Here is a 19603-nt window from a genome sequence, read left to right as displayed (position 1 = left end):
AAGGAACCTCCACCATGCTTCACTGTTATCTGCAGACACTCATTATTGTAGCACTCTCCAGCCCTTCGGCAAACAAACTGCCTTCTGCTACAGCCAAATATTTCATCAGTCCAGGGCCCCTGCTGCCATTTTTCTGCACCCCAGTTCCTATGTTTTAGTGCATAGTTGAGTCGCTTGGCATGTCAGAGGTATGGCTTTTTAGTTGCAACTCTTCCATGAAGACCACTTCCGGGCAGACTTCTCCGGACAGTCGCTGGGTGTACCTGGTTCCCACTGGTTTCTGCCAGTTCTGAGCTGATGTCAATCCTGGACAGATTCTTATTTCGAAGTGAAATAAGCTTGATGTGTTTTTCATCTGTTGCACTAAGTTTCCTTGGCCGACCACTGCGTTAATGATCCTCTGCATTGCCCAACTTTTTGCAAGTAAACCTATAAGAATTGATCATGGTTTTAAGGAAAAAAGGGTAGTTACACCAAATATGGATCTGATTTAGATTTTTCTTATGTTCGCTCTCGTGGCATTTTGTAAATTGATAAAAATAATCATTTATATTTTTGAAAGCAATCTTAGTTTATAGCATTTTTTTCACAACTGCCCAAAACTCCTGCACAGTGCTGTGTATATATACGCCAAGTTGCATGCTGGTCACAACCAGCGTGGCTGTCAGAGGAGATCGGGAGCTTTGGCGGGAACGTGGCATGACAATTCCACCAGTAAGGGTTCATAAGGAAAACACAAATGTAACACACACACACACACACACACACACACCAACAAATGCAAGGACTAACAGATATAAAAAAAAACATTCTCTGATGCTCTTCCAGAGGCAATGGAAAGCAGACAAGTTTAACATTTTTTTTAAGAAGTTTGACCGATAAAGAATACTTATTAATAATCACTTAAACAGTTAAAAACAATATTACAAAAAAGTAAAAAAAATATTCTATATTTGAACAACGCTGTGCTTCCACTCCCTTTTAGGCAATCCTGCACCCACCTTGAGGGTGTGTGTGTGTGTGTGTGTGTGTGTGTGTGTGTGTGTGTGTACATCTGCAGAAGAAGGCATTTTGGAAGTGGCGCGTGTCAGCTAAGACATGTCAAAAGGGCCATCAGAACAGTGGCATCAGGGAAAGCAACTGCCAGTGCAAGTAAGTGTGTATGCGAATGTGTGTGTGCAGTCAATAACAGGGGAGCAGAAAATGTCCATTAAAAGGCTTCTTCTCTAACTCTACTTGTAAATTAGGTATTGAGCCGTTGGCGGGGAGCGGTCATGCTGTCACACATCCATGAAGCTCTGTGTGTGTGTGTGTGTATGTATGTGTCCTGTTGTGTTTCTTTGGGATGAGGTGGGGGGTTCTTGATGGGCTGTGACAGGTATTGGGGTTGAACATGGAGGGCAGCAGCCTGAAAGTTAGTCAATTGGTGGTCCGGATACAGCTAAAAGCCATTTATAGATGACATGGTGAACAATTTGGGGTGGAGGCAAAGGGTACCTGATCCACCATGGCAGGATCCATGGGGGTGCTTACTGGCTTACACAGAAACATAATTCCCCCCCATCTCTACATTTCATATAAATAGTTAAAGGTGAGTTTATGTTGGAACTCAAGATACAGATACTATGTCCGTCCTCATTGTTTTGGGACAGCTCAACAGCAGCATTTGTTCCAGTGAACCTACTGTATAGAAACCCCTATATTCCCATGATGCTTATCATCAGTGTCCAAACCAACGCCTAAACAGCACGCCAGCGACAGACTGCATCACATGAACAACCTTTCTGTAGTGTATGTGGACCAAACAGCACAATTGCTCTTTGAAAAATGAAAGAACCCATCCCTGGAGGCATCTAGTGTATGTGTGAGCCTCCATTCTGATTTCCTGTATGGATTTCCCACATGCAGCCATAGGTGTGACTACACATCTAAGGACACCATTTCATTTTCATCAGTTTCAACCCCTATTAACACAATTATTGTGCAATGCAACCACTGCACTATTATCTACACTTGGGACTCTAACTGCAATCTGTAAGAAAACTACACTACCCATGAGACTGTTCATGTAAAAGCTAGATAAATAAATAAAATACCCGCATATGAGCTTCAAGGCTGCCCTTCCGGCTGCCACTCAAAAGGTACTTAAAACTCCTCTGCTCAAACATTCATAAATGAAAAGATAGGCCTGAGTGTGAGTACAGCTACAATACAGAGAAAGAAGATACAAGGAAAAAATAAAACTACATTTCCCTAGGCGCTGCTGGGTAATTAAAGTTTCCAGGACTCTAATCTACAGCTTTCACTCTTAGGGAGTCACCTTACAGCTGTTTTCCCCATAGTATGCCTTCCGCTGACACTCACAACATTTTAATAAAGATCTTAAGCATGTCTTTGCAAACATTTGTCCAAGGTGTGAGAATGCTACTTCTAGATCTTTATTTCTTAAGGATAGTAATGGAACAAGGCCTAGGTCGACACAGCAGGCACCGTTGCTGTTGGTGATTGATAATAATTGCGTTGGCGAGGGAGTGACAGACACTTCTCTATTTGTAACTGACTTGTAATTAGGAAACAGGAGATTATTAGCTTCCAACGGTAATGAACTTTGGGGGCTAGCACTAATGTCAGTTAGCTAAGATGACTGGGCGAAATGCATATCACCCAGTAGCCTGCCAGAGTTTGAATCAGTCATGTTGTTGGCTGCAGTTGACAGAAAACACTGGACAAAAGCAGCAGAGAACAAAACACAGTGATTCTAACCACACAGCTATCTTCCAATTAAGCTGTCATCACAGTCTCATTTCAGCTCCATCTGCAACAAAATAATATCAGGTCCGAGTTTGAGTCAAAGATAGCTGCTGCAGGCACTTATTACTGTACAATAAGACAAAAAATGCATTTATAGTGTATCTAGACATCTGTTGAGCTCACTATCTTTTTCACTCTCTGTTTTAAATATTAGCTTACTGTTGCACACACGCACGTACACACGCACGCAAGCACAGTTTGGTCTCCCTACTGTATGCCTTCGCTTAAAATCTTAAAAGAAAGGCATTACCGTCAACTCAGTGTGGGTTAACAGGGCTGATGCAAGATGCAAATAACTGCAGATAACAACATTTTAACTCAGCTCATTATGAGGCCAAAATCAGGTCTGATCAGAGTGCCTCTTTACTTTTATTCCTGAGGATTATTGTTCGTGACATAGTAAAACAAAATGCAAATTAGCACATGCCATCTAAATTAAGTCCTCAAGCTAAGTTTGGATGACATTAATAGCGAAGGTTAAAAAGAAAACAGGGAGAGGAGGAAGGGTGTATGAGTGAGTGAATTTCTGAATGTAGAAAAAAAGTACTGCAAGGGAGAGAGTGATGTGCAGAAGGTGGGGAAACCGAGACATTACGAGGAATGGAGAGTACAGTGGTAAGTAAACAAGAAACACGTGATGAAGAGGAGAGCACAGAAAAGATAAGAGGCGATGGGAAGGAGAAGAGGAAAAATTAATGTGGTGAAACTGGGAAAGAGGGGGGAGAAAAAATTGGAGGAACCAGACTCTGAAGAATGAGTGGAGAGAGATACTAAGAGGGATGAAGGAAGAGAGAGAAATGTTTTAGTGAGTGAGTGTGTGCCAGTGTGGCAACTTGCCATTCTAGCAGTGGTTAGTTGACAGGACAATTTAAGGATGGCTTAGTATATCTGCTGTGCCTGAGGTGGAGAAGACATGAAGTCAGTGTGTAAGTCTGAGGTCAGAGCAAGAGAGAAGAACTCTAAATGCGGTGTACAAGAAAGACAGCTTGTTTGTACACACACAAGCACACAAAAGTAAGCTTGCAAGTTGTAAGTTTGGCAGAGATCCATTACCTTTTGGTTGCCAATGTTGTCATATTTTAACTTTTTATAACTGGAGTGATAATGCTTCAATGTAACTATAGTTGAATTTTTAAAAGTTATATTTAAAGTTTTGTTAAACTTTCTGCTTATTTGTCTTTATTACTTTGTTTGTGCTGATGCCCTTTTGATAGTTGATTAATCACTCAACACTCTTATCATTTGCTGGATTTTATACTGAACGGAAGAATTACATATTTCTGACATATCAGACCAAATGACATGGTTGATCCTGCTATTACTGCCACTATAGCTGCCAAGAGCAACCATTACTGTTACAGACATTTGTAATAACATGATGATATATATTATTCTTTGATAGAAAATATGTCCGAGAGCGAGAGAAGAAAACGCAGGATTTAAAACCAGTATGACATAGTTGCTGGCTCCTGAAATACTGTATCTACAGTACATAAAAAAATTACATTAATGTCCTTTCTGCTTCTAATGCCATGCTAGTGATAAAGCAATGCTATCGCTCAATGACGTTAATCTAAATATCAAAGCCTCATAAATAACTAGGACTACACATGGAATGCCAGATGTATGACAGATTAAAATGTATAATATGACATTAAATCTGCTTGATTGTCAGTGTAGATACAGTATGTGTGCACACACACACACTAAATGTATGTTATGTATATAAACAGTATGGAATATATGTGTTGTGCTTTGATTAGGACTCTGATGTTAAGTCTGTGTTTTTGTGTCAGTCCACTGTGTAGGACAAATGGCACTTTCACTTTAATCACTTGCTTTATCTTCAAGTTACACCTCTGGGTCACTCTGTTTGTTTCCCTTCACTAAAACAGATTATCAATCAGTTGGTTTACTGATGTTCCACCCACCTCCTACTTCCTGTGTTCCTGTCCTTCTTTTAATAGCCCACTCCCCTCCAATCAGATACCAGCAGCTGGCATGCATATAATTGTTTTGCCTACACTTTTTCAATGACTTTTTCTCCTTTGCCATGATAGTATTGTATAGATGCAACAGTAACCATCCATATGGTGTGCATTGTGGGCATCAGTGATTGTAAGGCTTAAGGCAGGAATGGACTAGAAAGAAAGACATAAAACCCTAAATGGATGAATATCCCTCTCTGCTCTCCCTCTCTTTGGACAATGCCACCCTCAAAGACTGCTGTTAACCTTCAGTGCACTTATGACTGACTTTTGATAGTCTCTGAAGTGCCAGTGAACATTACAACCCATCTGTTACGCAATTCTTAGCACTAGAGTACAGATTACAATGACCATGTTCCAATCCCCTGGAATGGATAATGAATAAAGAATAGAGCCAAAATGGAACAGATAGGAAGGACAAAATTCACTTTTACAAGGAGGCTGATAGTCTGGATGAATGAGAAGAGAGAAGGGAGCAAAGAAAGAGCTCAGGGTGAGCCGGCTTGGATACAACACTATCAAAAGCTCGAGGGGAACTTTCTATAAAAGAGGGAAAAAAGGGGGCACGGATCCATAGGTCAACAAAAGGTTGGATCTTGAAACATTTTTTGGCTCAGCTGCCCCTGCAAGATAACACTTTCAGTTGTCGCAGCAGCTGCAGAGCTGCTCATGAATCTTTGAGCCAGAAATGCACATTGCAAACAAATGACTCCAGCTCAACTCTGATAGATTACAAAAAATGAATAGTATACAGCCAATTTACAGATAAAATTGTGCTTCATCCAAAGCTGCATACAAGTCCAAACATGCGTTTAAAATAGGGATGGGTAAAACTAAAAGAAAGAAATAATCAGTTTTAATTTATTTTTAAGATAAAAACTTTCCATTTCAGGGCTGCAATTTGATTCAATTACTGTCCCCATTATTTTCTCAATTTACTAATGTTGTGTCTGTTAAATGTTAAAATAGATAACATGTCCATTATAATTTCCCAAAGTCCAAGGTGACATCTTTAGATGTGTTGTTTTGGCTGACTTAGGGCCCTATGGCGTAGTTGTGTTTAGGGCGTGTCAAAATCCACTTTTGGTAGTTTGACGGCAGAAAAAAAAAGTCTGTGCACATGGCTCAAAAGGGTTGTACTTCAATAATTCATAGGTGTGTTTTGGGCATTATGTGCAATAAACCAATCAGTGTGTCTATCCCATTCCCTTTAAAAGCCAGGCGCATTTGTACCTTGGCACATTGCTATTAGGATGGTGGATTTGCACCATTTTTTAGTTTGTGTGCTGCTGCGCTTACAATACAAGCATAGTGTGCGTGTGCTGTGCATAAGCCTAGGTGCATTTTACTAATTTGCTGTTAAAATATCAAACAAGATAGCAATACGCCACAAATTTATCTGAACACCCCTCCCTGTAAGACCAGCACACCCATGGGCGCAGGTGCGTTTGCTATTTAAACAACGTGGGCGTTGGGCGGGAAATTGACAACCTGCATCGGTCTTAAACTAGCAAACACACTTGCGTCGGGCTTCTAACTAACAGTCCAAAACCCCAAAAATATTGGACAAGACAATGAACAGCATTTGAAAGCAAATTTGAAAAGCAGAAATGAGATATTTTAGCTAGAAAAACACAAAAAACAATGAATTTATTGCAAAATAGTGGCAGAATAATTTTAGTTGTTCAACTAATCCATATCGAGCCCATTAATCAATAAATAGTTTCGGCCCAAGTAGATCAAGTTTAAAAAGTTTATCATCTCCAATAAAGCCTTAAAGACCAGAAAAGGATCAATTCAAACAATCACTGGTCATCACAAGATATTGAGGCTGATTTGAACAATTAATTACCCAGCTTTGATTAAAAACTTCTAGCTGGGAAATGCACCTACTGTCTACAACAGAACTGCAGTGTAAGTTTAAAAAGTGGCCAGTCACACTCTGGCTTGTGCCTTTTTGAGTTTGGAAGCAGACTTGATGGATGGAATTATCAACTAGAAATGTTGTAGAGCTTACTTTAACACTCACTCACTTTGTAAGCACATTGAATTCAATTCAATTCAATTTTATTTATAGTATCAATTCATAACAAGCGTTATCTCAAGACACTTTACAGATAGAGTAGGTCTAGACCACACTCCAGAATTTACAAGGACCCAACAATTCTAGTAGTTTCCTACAGAGCAAGCAACAGTGCAACAGTGGCGAGGAAAAACTTCCTTTTAGGCAGAAACCTCGGTCAGACCCAGGCTCTTGGTAGGCGGCGTCTGACGATCGGTTGGGATTAGAATGAAGAGTGGCGGTAACAGTCACAAAAAATAAATTAAATAAATGAAATAGTAGTTTGTTTGTAGTAGTTCTACATTGGCAACACTATTGCTTGTTAAGTTTTCTTCAGATCAAAACATTCATCTGTAGCTGGCAAGGAAGAGACAAACGCTGGAGATGCAGCTGTTGAATGCTAAAGAGAAACCATTTGATCCAACAAAACCTAAATCTATGCAGTCTATAAGCCTATTAGTTGTATGGCTGAAAGGTTTTTATCACTGTCCTCCGTCTATAGGGTCCATTATCCAGACACTGCATAATGGTTCCTGGCTTCTCTTTGGAGGTCAGAGGTCAAAATACTCTAAATACAAAATAATGATGCACAGTGTTTTATTTACGGACTAAGAGGAAGAAGGTGCTTTTATCTGTGCTGATTATCAATTACTAACAAACTATGTCTCCATGTGTGAGTAAAATAGTCTTTACAAATGTATTCTTCCCGCCAGCTTCTAGGTTATATAAATATACATTTTGATTATGTTTGTGAACAATTACACTCTTGTGGACATATTTCTCCTTTCTGTTGTATTGTATTATGGCTCTTGTGTCACAATGTACACACTACAAACCCTACAGTACAGGCTTTTAATGAGATACTAGCTTTCATTTATAAAAAATAAATCTATACATGACAAACGGAGATGGAAACAACCATGTAGATGCATGCTTGTATGGAAATGTGGTAATTATTGGACCTTTAGAAAGCCATAGGGGGAATATGAACCCTTTGGCATTAATGATTGCACAAGTGGCCCATTTGCCAATGAGAAGGCTAAACATTTACCTTGCGCTTAAAACTAAGTAGCACCTGCTACCATTTGATCAACTAACGGAATTGTTTATTTAGAACAGCACTGATACAAATATGAATCCATGCTGTGCATTTTGATAACTTTGAGCCATTAATAAACAATATTTACGTAGAGAAAAATTAGTAATATTTATTAAAGACAGATACCCTGATTTGCTGTTGGGCACTAACACAAAACAGAGTAGGGCTTGGAAATCAATAGAAAACTTACAGAAACTGACATCATGAATCTCTAACTCTCTAACCTACCCTTTTAATAAATGGATTCTTTGACACATGCAGTCCTCTACCTTAAATGCACCTGAAAGTACAACAACTCACTTCTTACCTTAAATACAAACAATAAATCACAGACAGGCAACATTTTTTGTGGATCCACTGCCCTCCCATTACCAACTGCATATCCCATCTCTTCACTTACTATCTTCTGCAGGTGCTTCTCCTTGCGGACATCCACCATGACCAAGCCTTCCTTGACCAAGCCGAGACCCACATCGTCCTTGGTGTCCCCAAACTGTATTGTGACATGTGGGCAGGTGACACCTGAGTACTCCACGTTCATCAGGCACTGGCTGTTCTGGATGTCCCGCACAATACAGTCCACCACGTCCGCACGGGCATCCTCCTGAAGAAGTAGGGGGTTGATTAGGGATGGGGTTAGGAAGAAAGAAGAGGACAGGAAATGGGTCAGTAATGGATGGTGTGATCGGAGTAGGAAGAATAAGACGGAGGAGATAATGGAAGAGAAAGTAGGGAAAAAGGTGAAAGGGATAATTAGTTAATTAGATAATTAATCACTGACGGGCTCCTAAACAATGCAGAGGCTGATAAAAAAAAAACAATATATGCATGAACCTAACTTTGATATATGATTTCTGATGGAGGATAACAACTGTTAAGTGGGAAAAAAAACTGTTCTCTCACACACACACACACACACACGGTGATTTGAACACATTCAAACACATCAGTCTCCAGTCGATTACAATTACATGATCACTCACACAGTCATTTGTGAAGCACAGCAATTATTTACTCAACCAGTTCAAGAGATTTTAGTTTGGTTGAACTACATATTGGTCCAACTTGCACCAACCCAACTCCTCCTCAGCCTGTCCCTTTCTTCTCTTTTCCTCTCATTCTTCAGTTAGTTACTGCTCTCTCATATTCCTAACCTTCTCAAATGTTAAAGGCCAGTATTTGATTGAACACATGGTGGAGAAGAAGCTGCAATGTTGACCTCACATCCTCAGGCTGTCTCAGCGAAAAGTGAGACAAAGCACGGGAGTTGCATCTTCAGAGGCAGGGAGAAGTTACAAACAAAAATCAGTCCCTGGCTATCATCCATCCCTCCCCTACACCATCCATCTCTTCACTTCCCTCTCGCCCTGGTCTCGTCTCCATGGCAACCCCCTTAGAGCTAGCCGCCTTTGGATATGTCCGTGTTTGTGTGTGCAAGCGTGTGTGCGTAGGGAAGCTTGTTAAAGGCACAAACTAAGGGCCTTCTTTGTCCCCGCACTCCCCCTGGTCAACTTGTCACAGGCGCTGCAGGGGAGCTCAGGGCGAGAGAGAGAGTAGTAGAGCGAGAGTTAGGGACTGACAGAGAGAGAGAGCGAGAGAGCGCAGACACAGGCGGAGATCAGAAAAGCAAGGACAGTGTAACAAAACAAGTATGCTTTGATGCTTTGAAGGGGCAATACAAAATTAATGAGAGCCTTTAGTAACCCTCTCTTGTCCACCACATGTGCAGAACAGACCTGGTTAAAGCACTTCAATGTGTTTTAAATGGAGTAAAATATTTGCATTTTATTTACCACAAATCAACATAAATCAAATAAATACGTTTTTATCGAGTTAATAGCTCAGTTTCAGTGTTGAAACAAAGCAATACTATTGTTATACCTTCTTTGAGGAATATAAAAATGTTTTTCTACATAAAAACATCTATAATCAATCAATAAAGCCAAAGATGTAGGACAATCTGTGCAATAGACACATTCATGAAGCCAGGTTTAAGACGAAATACATGAAATGGGGTAAATAATATGCCAATAATAAGGTAGATTTGTGTCAAACTGTATTTCTTCGCCTTTTCTAGCCAAAAAACAAGTAGCCTCTTGTTGCAAGTGTATTTTTTGCATGACTGTTAATGAGAAAAGGTGGCCGATGGTGCATTATAAGTCATGCAAATGAGTAAAAAGAAACTGTTTGAAAAGATGCATGAACTTAAATAAGATTTAATTTCCAGTTGAATACAAACCACTGCCATTAGGAATTGGGTTGTAGGACTTGAAAAAAATGTATTTTGTTGTTAATCTTTTTTGCAAGTGCACTCCTGGCATTAACTACTTTCTTTAATTAGCTGACCGGGCATAATAAAGAGGTGGCAATGTGTCCTGAATGCAGGCAGCTGAGAGTTCACAACATCCGTAATAAAAACTGGATTAAAAAGTGTAAAAATGTGGTAGCAGTTTTTGCTGTGATAGAGGTTATTGCTGCAGTCAGATGTCATGGAGATAGCTACTGCATTGTGCCTCGTTCTTTGTCAAGTTACAAGCACACATTTCAGGTAAGAGATTGTTCCGAAAAAAACAGCACTGACTGCACTGTGTAAACTGCACTGGGAAGCAGCAACATCATCTCGTCCCAGTGGCAGAATGTTGGTGAAAAGAAAGACTATGGAGCTAGATAACGTGTGAAGACAGACATTTTGTGCAGAGCATCAGGTAGCAGGTTGTGAGACAAAGGCAACAACCTTTCCTGTGTGCAGCAGCAGAGGTGCAGAACAAGTGGGGCACCGTGCTGTCAGCGTGAGTGGCACAGTAAAAAGCTTCACATAAAGCAGACGGCAAACACATGAAAGGGAAACCAAGAGAAAATACAAAGAAGGCAAGGTTAGACGGATGCAAAGTGACAGAGAAAGAGTGAGAAAGGTATAAGGTGCATGTCAGCTACCAACATGTGGTGAAGCTGTGTGTGTGTGTGTGTGTGTGTGTGTGTGTGTGTGTGTTGCCTTTGTCCCCTTGGCTGGCCCAACAGATGTGCCACTTCATCCTTCAGCAGACTCATGACTTCAGGAGACTTATGACTCATGAGACAGGTGACAGCATGCATGCAGGCAGTGTGTGACTGCGTGAACCTTTGATACACACTTCCAACAAGCGGCCCATTGATCCATATTTTGATTAAAAACATCTTTAAAAATAGGAGGAATAGTAAAATGTAAAATAAGATGTCCTTACCACCCACACCGCAATAAAATGAATTCATTAATAAGCTACTGCCTCTAAACTAACCATAAACTGAACTGTTTAAACAAAACTTGTCGCAGGACTGTTATATTGTGTTAACTTTAGATACTTAAAAATAAATAATTAATTAAAATAATAGCAAACAAACAAGTCGATTGTGAAAAGTACCTGTTATTTATAGGAACATATGACATAAACAGGCCAATGTTCTGCACCTTATCTAGGCTAAGTGGAACAAATGCCATTTAAAGTCACACGCACACACTTGGGACAGGGTTAAGTACTGTGCCAATCAGATAAGCACATACCAAAAGAAAACTTGTTTGTAACTGCACAAAATATTCAGGAGGCTGTCGGCTCAGGAGGCTACCGATGAGTTGACCCCCTGACACGCACGCGAGTGCACACACGTTGACACTGGAAGTTGAGTAAACACACTTGGTTGTAAACAAGAAGATTAGGACTGCAGAAAACAACAGAGTCACTGCTGCTCGGCTATCAGATAAGCATGTATACACACCGACATATAAGCTTTAAGTACCTGGATGGTTTGCATCTATCTAAGAATGCGTGGAAGTCTGGGTTGTTGAAGAAATATAGTATGAGTTATTAAATTGTTCATAAAAAATGAATGTCTCTCTGCTACTGTCTATTATTCTATAATTTCTTTGCAACAAAGTAAGTCAATGGCTTGGTGTTTTGTCATTGCTGATGACATCTGCTTGTACTACATGAATTATACATGACCATTATTTTTAAAAACACTTGCTCGGAATGAAAACTCAACCCTGTCTGTCAGTTACAGACTTATCACCTTGTGTGATAAGTTAAACTCAAACAGATACTATGTCTCGCCAGAAAAGTCAACCTTCAAAAGCTGGCAGAAAATGAGACTGAGGAAGTTGATATCGCAAAGTTAATTTTCAAGCTCTCAGCTGCAACACATATCTCAACTCTGCATGCATGCTCATCTGTGCACTTACGTCCTGTGGGACCTGGATGAAGGCGAAGGCATGCTCGGTGGCCTGTGCTGGCAGGATCCTGGTGCCGAAGGCAGGGGGCATGGCAGCCAGACGGGTGGAGGACACAACTTCTCTCTGAGGGAGGATGAACGGAGGACAGAAATCAGACTTAACATAGAACATTTCTTTAATGGTGTTAATCTATGCAATCATGTGTAGACACACAAAGGCATTTGTTTTCTGTATTATCAAGTCAAAATGTTGTAGAGTTAGTCTGGGAATTAGGGCAAATTATATGTGCTCTTGGGAAATTATTTGGTTGAGGTTTTGAGACTGTAAAGTAAAGCTTGACAACAATTGGAGTGGTTTTTTTGTGATGATGTCTAAGTAAACATGACAGAGACATCCATCTCCTGCTACAACTAGAGTAAAGGAAGCCAACAGAGATTTAGGGAGACATGTCTGGCTTGTTCAGTTATAATACAGATACATGAAACAAAAACCTTGTTATGGAAGTTCAATTACTGAATTTGTTTTTTGTTAACATCAAAGTGCAAATCAAATGCCTCTGCAAGTGAAGGACGTTCTCAAACAAAACGCTGCATATACTTTGGCTGTAAATTGATCCTGTGCTTTGTAATGTATTGCTATTTTTCCTTGATTGTAAATCAATACAGAAATCGGTATGTCATTTTAACAATGATAGTTTACAGCTGTGATAGGCCAGATGCCATTCTGTAGCTTAAGGGCTGCACGCTTCTATATATGTCACCTTACCAATCATTTCACAGCTGTTTCTACAGCAGTACTGGGGCCCCTTTCAATAAGCTCCATCTGCTCTATAACTCAGCTACAAGCTAAGAGTAAAGACAACAACAAACTTCAAGTCTGTAGTCAAACTTGTCAGATCAGAAAACACAAAGCCAGTAACAACATAAAAAAAGACAATAATACTTGTCAGTGTGCATTTGACTACAATGACGCTTTATATCAATTTTAGGAAAACAAACAAAACGTAAGATTTTCTAAAAAAGTGCTTAAGAGAGACATTAAATCAGGTTTGACTGTGCAATGACTACTGTATATGCATCACATTTGATGAATTAATCATCTGAACATTTTTACCTGCATGTACTGTACAAGCTGAAAAAGTATTTTTGGTGCCGATTGCAAGGTCAGCACTCGAGTTTGCATATTGCTACTGTATATATAAAAAGTACTATAAGTACTACATTTATTTGATATGAAGCATGGAGAAGCGCTAAAGTTGGTGCATCATGAGAAGTATAAGCCAATGTAAACAATGACCAATGACTGATGACCACAGGCTACCTAAAGGAAGAGCAGGCTGGTGAAAAGTCAGACAAATACAGCCTTTAGAAGTGGGGAGTTCATTTATTGGCGCCCATATCTTAGGTTAATGTGTTCATTGGACTGCACAGTCTAGGCAGAGAATACCTTGAACATTTATTATGGATTAGGATGTTAAAATGTATCAATCCCATGTTAGATTTTGACAGCAGTGTAAACGTGGACCTTAAAAATGAAAGACAAAAGGGCTCTGCTGTTTGTTAATGATCACATAATAATTTGGGGACTGACCTATACATGAGACAAGTAGCAATATTACCAACTAATAGCTCATGACACAGAGACATGAAATCAAGGCCAGAGTGACTCAACCGTCAATGACACAAAACTGCAGAGAATAAGGTAGATATCAGCTCCACTTTTTTTTGTGCGCCAGGTCGGCCTCGGAGAATCACACTTTCAGCAACATGCCAGGAAGCATCGCGTCTGCCAGCCAAACCTCGAGCTGTCCCCCACTCTGAGGTCAGTCACACACTGTGCCGCTCTACTGCATCATGGGAAATCTCCCGCAGGCCTGGAGTTGGCTGCATGAGCCACTTGGTGATGCAAGCATGTGTACGCACTTGGGTAGAAACGCATACAATTACGCACTCACAAGGATATAGTGCCTTCGTCATCACACAATAAAAAAATAAATAAAAAAAAAAGATCTAGAGAGTTGGGGAGTTCTGCTTTTGTCATGTTATTAAAAGGAATATAAATGCTACACTCAGTAGTGCTCGTTGCCTCAGAACAACAAAGGGAAAAAAACAAGGCTGCATCATATTTGTCCTAGAAACTCCAGCTGAAAGGATAAATAAAGGCTGTTAGGTTGCTTTGAATGCAAAGAAAAGCAAAACAACTGGTATCTAAATAGAAAGAAATCTTCAGACGCTAGATTCCCTCTGGCTGTGGGTTTGGCCATAACAAGTTAGGAGCTCCAAATAAGGACTATGTTTAAGTGATGACTATGCAACATTCAAAACTTTTATAACACAGTCAAATTCATGGTCACAGTTACTTACATTGCCATAGTCGATGTAGAAGACGTGAACTTTTGCCGGTGATTCCACTTTCTCCACTTTGGCTCTGTACCTGCAGCAGCAAAAGAATAATTGAGAGAGAGAGAGAGAGAGTGAAGGAGAGAGAGAGAGAGAGAGAGAGAGAGCAACACACACACGCACGCACGCACGCACACACACACACACACACACACACACACACACACACACACACACCACACACACACAGAGAGAAAGAGAGAGATACAGAACAAAGATGAAGACAGAGGGCACAAGAGGAAAAGGAGATGAGTAAATGATTCTGTGCTTATTTCCCTGGGGAAAAGGTGTTGGAGGATCTGTCTGTTGTGATCGGGGGAGAGGAGCAGGAGAGGATGAGCAGACCGGGGGAGTGAGAGGGGACAGAGGGGATCTATCAGGACATGGAAGGGCTGTGAAAATTGCAAAGAGGCCTCTTTGCAATAAAGGACAGAAATTTAGACCTATTTTTGACTTGTAGCAAATAACTTTAGTGCATTAGTGCTAATCACAAAAACCCAGCAGTTTTACTTCGTGAGGTTTGATTTTTCAAACACATTTGGCAAGCTGAATTGAATGAAAATAAACTTGATATTACAAGGACACACAGATCAGTGACAAATTAAAAAGGGAAAAGGTCTCTGAGTGAGAGCCAAATCATAAATGCATATAAAAGCTACAGAGGAGCATGTTTTTTCCTCAGACTCAGTACAGGAAGTGTCTCTTCACCTGACCATTGGACGAGAGTGGGGCACACAAAATGGCTGAGCACCAAGGACAGCAGCAGGGTAAAGCCAAATGATTTCGGCCACGTGGCCAAAGAAAGAGATAACAGAACAAAGTTAAAACGAACAATAAGCACAGATAGCAAAAGAGGAAGCGTGAGAGGCAAAGCGTGCGTTACAGATGACTCTGTGGTGTTCTGAGAGAACTTGAAAGGCGACGAGTTTCTAATTAGCCCCCTAATGAAACAAGCAGACATTCCACATGCATCACAGAAAACAAAGATATGGACACAGAACAATGCGAACACCAACATAATTATCTTGCAGAATAACATATGACTGGTAAAAAAAAGAAGAAAAAAAAAAAGAGAAGAAGACAGACATCTCACAAGTTTGCCACTTGGAGCAGATTACTGTTGTGTTGTTAAAAGTAACAAGAAGACAGACTTTTTTATACAAAAAAGGCTGAAGAAAGTGAAGGCTTACAACAGATGGTCTGTTAGAAATGCTCAGTGATTTGCATTGGTGGTGGGGAGAGAGGAATATCTTGCTTTTCTCTTTAAATACCAGAAGAGGAAGATGGAGGGAAGGATGGAGAAAGGAAGGAAGAGCACCTGTGTTGAGGGAACATTTGGTTTTTTAATCAGTTTTGTGTTTTTTTTTTTTCTTCTTCTCGTCGTCACCTTCTTGACACAGACACTCTCTCCCTCCCTCGATCACTGTGACTTTTATCTGTCCCCATGACCATCTGTAAACTTCCAACATCCGGTGAGGAGACTAGATAAAGAGGTGTGTGGTGGTGGTCGGTGTGTGTGTGTGTGTGTGTGTGTGTGTGTGTGTGTGTGTGTTTCTGCTACTGTCAAGCAACTGCTGATTCTGAAAGGCCAAAGCAGAGGCAGTGAGCTAATTACACCCTGTGGGTGTCTGCAGTAAACGCATCACAGGCTTGAAAAAAGACAAGGTAAAAAATGAAGCGTCTGGTATTCTTTAAAAGGGGAAAAAACACACACAATCGGGTATATTTAATGTAAATGTAGCTTAGTACAACTGTAAATCATCCTAGATTTTGTTTCAGGTAATCTTAATTTGCCTGCTTGAAAAGTACCTTCTGCTAGTTGTCACAAGAGAAGCTACCTACAGTAACCAATATCAGGCAAAGGGGTTCAGCCTGAGCATCTTGCTGATGGGTTCAGATCAGTGTGAGACACTTAAATATGATCACACGTATCAAATGTTTGGTTACCATTCGCCATCAGCAAACTTGGCAATGCAGATGTCCCCTCGGCGTGGAGCGTAGGATCCTTCCACTGGCGGCTGGGCGGCGATCTCTGCTCTCATGGTCTCCATCAGACTCTCCAACTGGGCCCCTGACAAAGACATGAGGGAGATGGAGAAAAAAAAACAACTTCAATTTACAGTTACAGTGCGATGACTGTTTTTGTTTATTTCTTTAAGTTGCATTTCATTTCATCACTTTGGGCTGTTTTCGTTTTACTTTGACATTGATGTGTTTACTGTTTTGTCTCTATTACCATTTTACCACATTTCAAATATGAGTTTCCACTTCCCATATAAAATAAGTTGAACATTTTAGGTGATTGTGTAAAATGGGTGTAAAATTACATTTGATTCTTTCAGCTACAGAGGTGCAAGCATGTTGCTTTGGTTTGGGGGTCAGCTTGATTGGGGAGATTGAAAGAGAGCGGACCTGAGGCAACAGCAGAAAATAAGCACACCCCTGCAGAGCTCCTAAATAAATACATCAGTCCAAATTAAATAAAGTCTGATGTAACTTCGCAAAGTATGACTGTGTTCTTACTGTAAATGTACAAACTCTGTGAGGATTTTTTCTGTGGGTTGTTTATGCTGTTTGTAACTGAATATGAGCACTTCTTATAATCATGTTTCTGCCTTTTGTTATGAAAAAGTAAGATGAATTTCATAATTGCATGCTGCAGCATGGTTTGTTATAAAACACCTGGGTTCCTGTTAAACTGCATCACTGCCTTAGGGAAGGTACATCAAACCTTCCCTAATATATACAAACAAATAATACAAATTCATCTTGGTAGAGCACACAGCGCCTCATACAAACTCTAAAAGAAAATAAATCTTGGGATAAGCAAAAAAGACAATGTTATTTAAGGATGGTTTCTCTTAAATACTTTATCCCTAATGGTTTGCTACAACAGCTCAAAACCAAAGTTAATCCCAAATTGCCCTTCAAAGACTGAAGAAAAATAGTTGTTAGCCATTAGCATAGTGCAGCTAACACTGGTTTGACCCTGGAGACATTTTGTGTTGAGTAAAGTGGGCCAGCTCATTCAATGGGCCTTTATGGCCTATCAAGCCATTATATCATGCACGACATACCTATTATATATAGTGGATCCTAGGCAAGAATGTGGCTGTCGATATGGTGGGAGTTGGATGAGTCAGTGCTCTATGGATTCACTAACTGCGGTAAGTGGCAGCCTGATTTGCAGCCATCAGTTGATTATGGCGCCATTAAGTACTTGCATCTCCACGAGATTCACTTCCTGGTGTTTGTGTAATATGTTTAGTATATTTGTTTGTGTATGGCACAGTATGTTTACGCACACATGTCTATTAGAGTATATGTGTGTGTGTGTGTGTGTGTGTGTGTGTGTGGGGGGGGGGGTGGAGTGAATGAAGCATGCAGAAGCAATTACAGCAGCTTGTTTAGGACAGTGGCCCACATGAAATTTGATGTGGTATTTTTAGAGGCCATTTTCACTGATCTGCCTCCTTTTTGCAGTAACCGCATTTCTAAACCTTAAGGAACACAAGACTTCAGGTTTTCTAAATCGGGCTAAGGGATTTTGAGAAGCCCAGTTAACACAGCTAGATTTCTTTTGGACAAACCGTTTCTTGGCAATATATACAACATGGTTTCTTACAGGATTTTCAAATGTTGCAAATAAGTTTTGCATCTTCTGGGTGACAAAGACTAGATATTGGGGGAAAAGAATTACTGTTGCTGCAATGAGGAGTGAACAAAAGCGGTTTAGTCTTAGCAGTGAGTCCTTATATTCAAAAGAATTGAATCGAAATTTGTCTTCAAAAAGGCAATAACTGAAAAATTATTTAAATGGGACCTACCAGACGTTAACAAAGGACGGCTATAGAATGGGATATATTTGTGATGTAAAAAGACAAAGAAGACATTTTCCCAGGAGAAGGGTCCTGGAAATGGGACACTTTCAACAATATATATTTAATTATTGATTTATATCTGGATGTAAATACATTTGTTTAAAATATAGACATTAAGACAGTAAATTAATAATGTATTACCATACTGGTTTTCAAGACATTTTCTTTTGTAAAATATCAGCTACACAAACATCCTACACATAACTAAACTACTAAGATGAGTCTAAAAAGCCTAAAAACTAGTTTCCACAAATGAAGAATAGAATATTTGCAAAATCAATTAAAGCAAATAGAAGGGAAATACTGTGTGCTTTCACACTGCTGAGTCTGTCCTATCACTGTGCCATCAGTCCAAATGCTCTGAGCAGGGAAAAAAAGAAGAAGAAAAAAACCTCTTCAAGCTGCTGCTTCATGTTTCACTAATACAATTTGAATATGCCAGCCTTGGATAAAAAGAAGTCAGATGAGAAACGTAATTACCGACCATCTGTATGTAAACTTGGGTTTTACAGTAACCAAGTTATTGCAGCTCAGGTGAACACATTTTCAGATTTACTGTCTTAACGTGATTGCTCCAACTAACCTGATTTCTAGTGCACATAAATGCATGTCTGTGTGTGTAAAATAAAACTAAAATTTGATTTTAAAAATTGTACAATGAATATGTTCTGCTTCCTATGCATAGTATTGTACTATCAAACAAACAGCTTGGAGGCAGGTAGTGCTGCACTACACCTCTAAATACACATCATTCTCTGTTCATTTTCCACTGCTTGTCATTAACACCTAATATTATTCCTGCTATAAATACCAATGCTGTTTATATGAACTGAGACAGCCAAGCAGCTGCCAACCAACAGTGGACATGAAACCTTCATTAGCATGTCAAACTTAATGGAAGAACACCAGCGAGGGGTACGGAGGGATTTAGAGTGTGAAGGAAAAGCTGGGAGCTCAGTTTGATTGTGGAGGGGGTCAGGGCAGGAGGGTGTGGGGGGTGTCCAAACACCTCATTGGCCACCCACTGCTACACCAAATGCTGATGAATGCAGTGAGGGGAATAGGAGCATAAATACGTAGACACAGTACGTACATTCAAAAACATACACACACACGCGCACACACACACACACACACACACACACACACACACACACAC

General features: G+C 40.0%; 1 protein-coding gene across 1 annotated transcript in view; it reads right to left on the bottom strand.

Annotated features, from left to right (window-relative positions):
- snd1 (staphylococcal nuclease and tudor domain containing 1) overlaps nucleotides 1-19603 on the bottom strand; it is a 197584-nt gene that overhangs the window by 10979 nt on the left and 167002 nt on the right. The window contains exons 19-22 of the mRNA XM_032504592.1: nucleotides 16511-16634; nucleotides 14528-14597; nucleotides 12174-12287; nucleotides 8361-8564 (exon numbers count right to left, since the gene is read on the bottom strand). Of these exons, the coding sequence (XP_032360483.1) occupies nucleotides 8361-8564; nucleotides 12174-12287; nucleotides 14528-14597; nucleotides 16511-16634 (512 nt within the window). The remainder of the gene's footprint in view (nucleotides 1-8360; nucleotides 8565-12173; nucleotides 12288-14527; nucleotides 14598-16510; nucleotides 16635-19603) is intronic.

The sequence above is a fragment of the Etheostoma spectabile genome, chromosome 23, assembly GCF_008692095.1.
Source record: "Etheostoma spectabile isolate EspeVRDwgs_2016 chromosome 23, UIUC_Espe_1.0, whole genome shotgun sequence".
Taxonomy (NCBI): Eukaryota; Metazoa; Chordata; class Actinopteri; order Perciformes; family Percidae; genus Etheostoma; species Etheostoma spectabile.
Note: the sequence above shows the minus strand (reverse complement) of the source record. Positions and strands in the feature narration are given on the sequence as shown.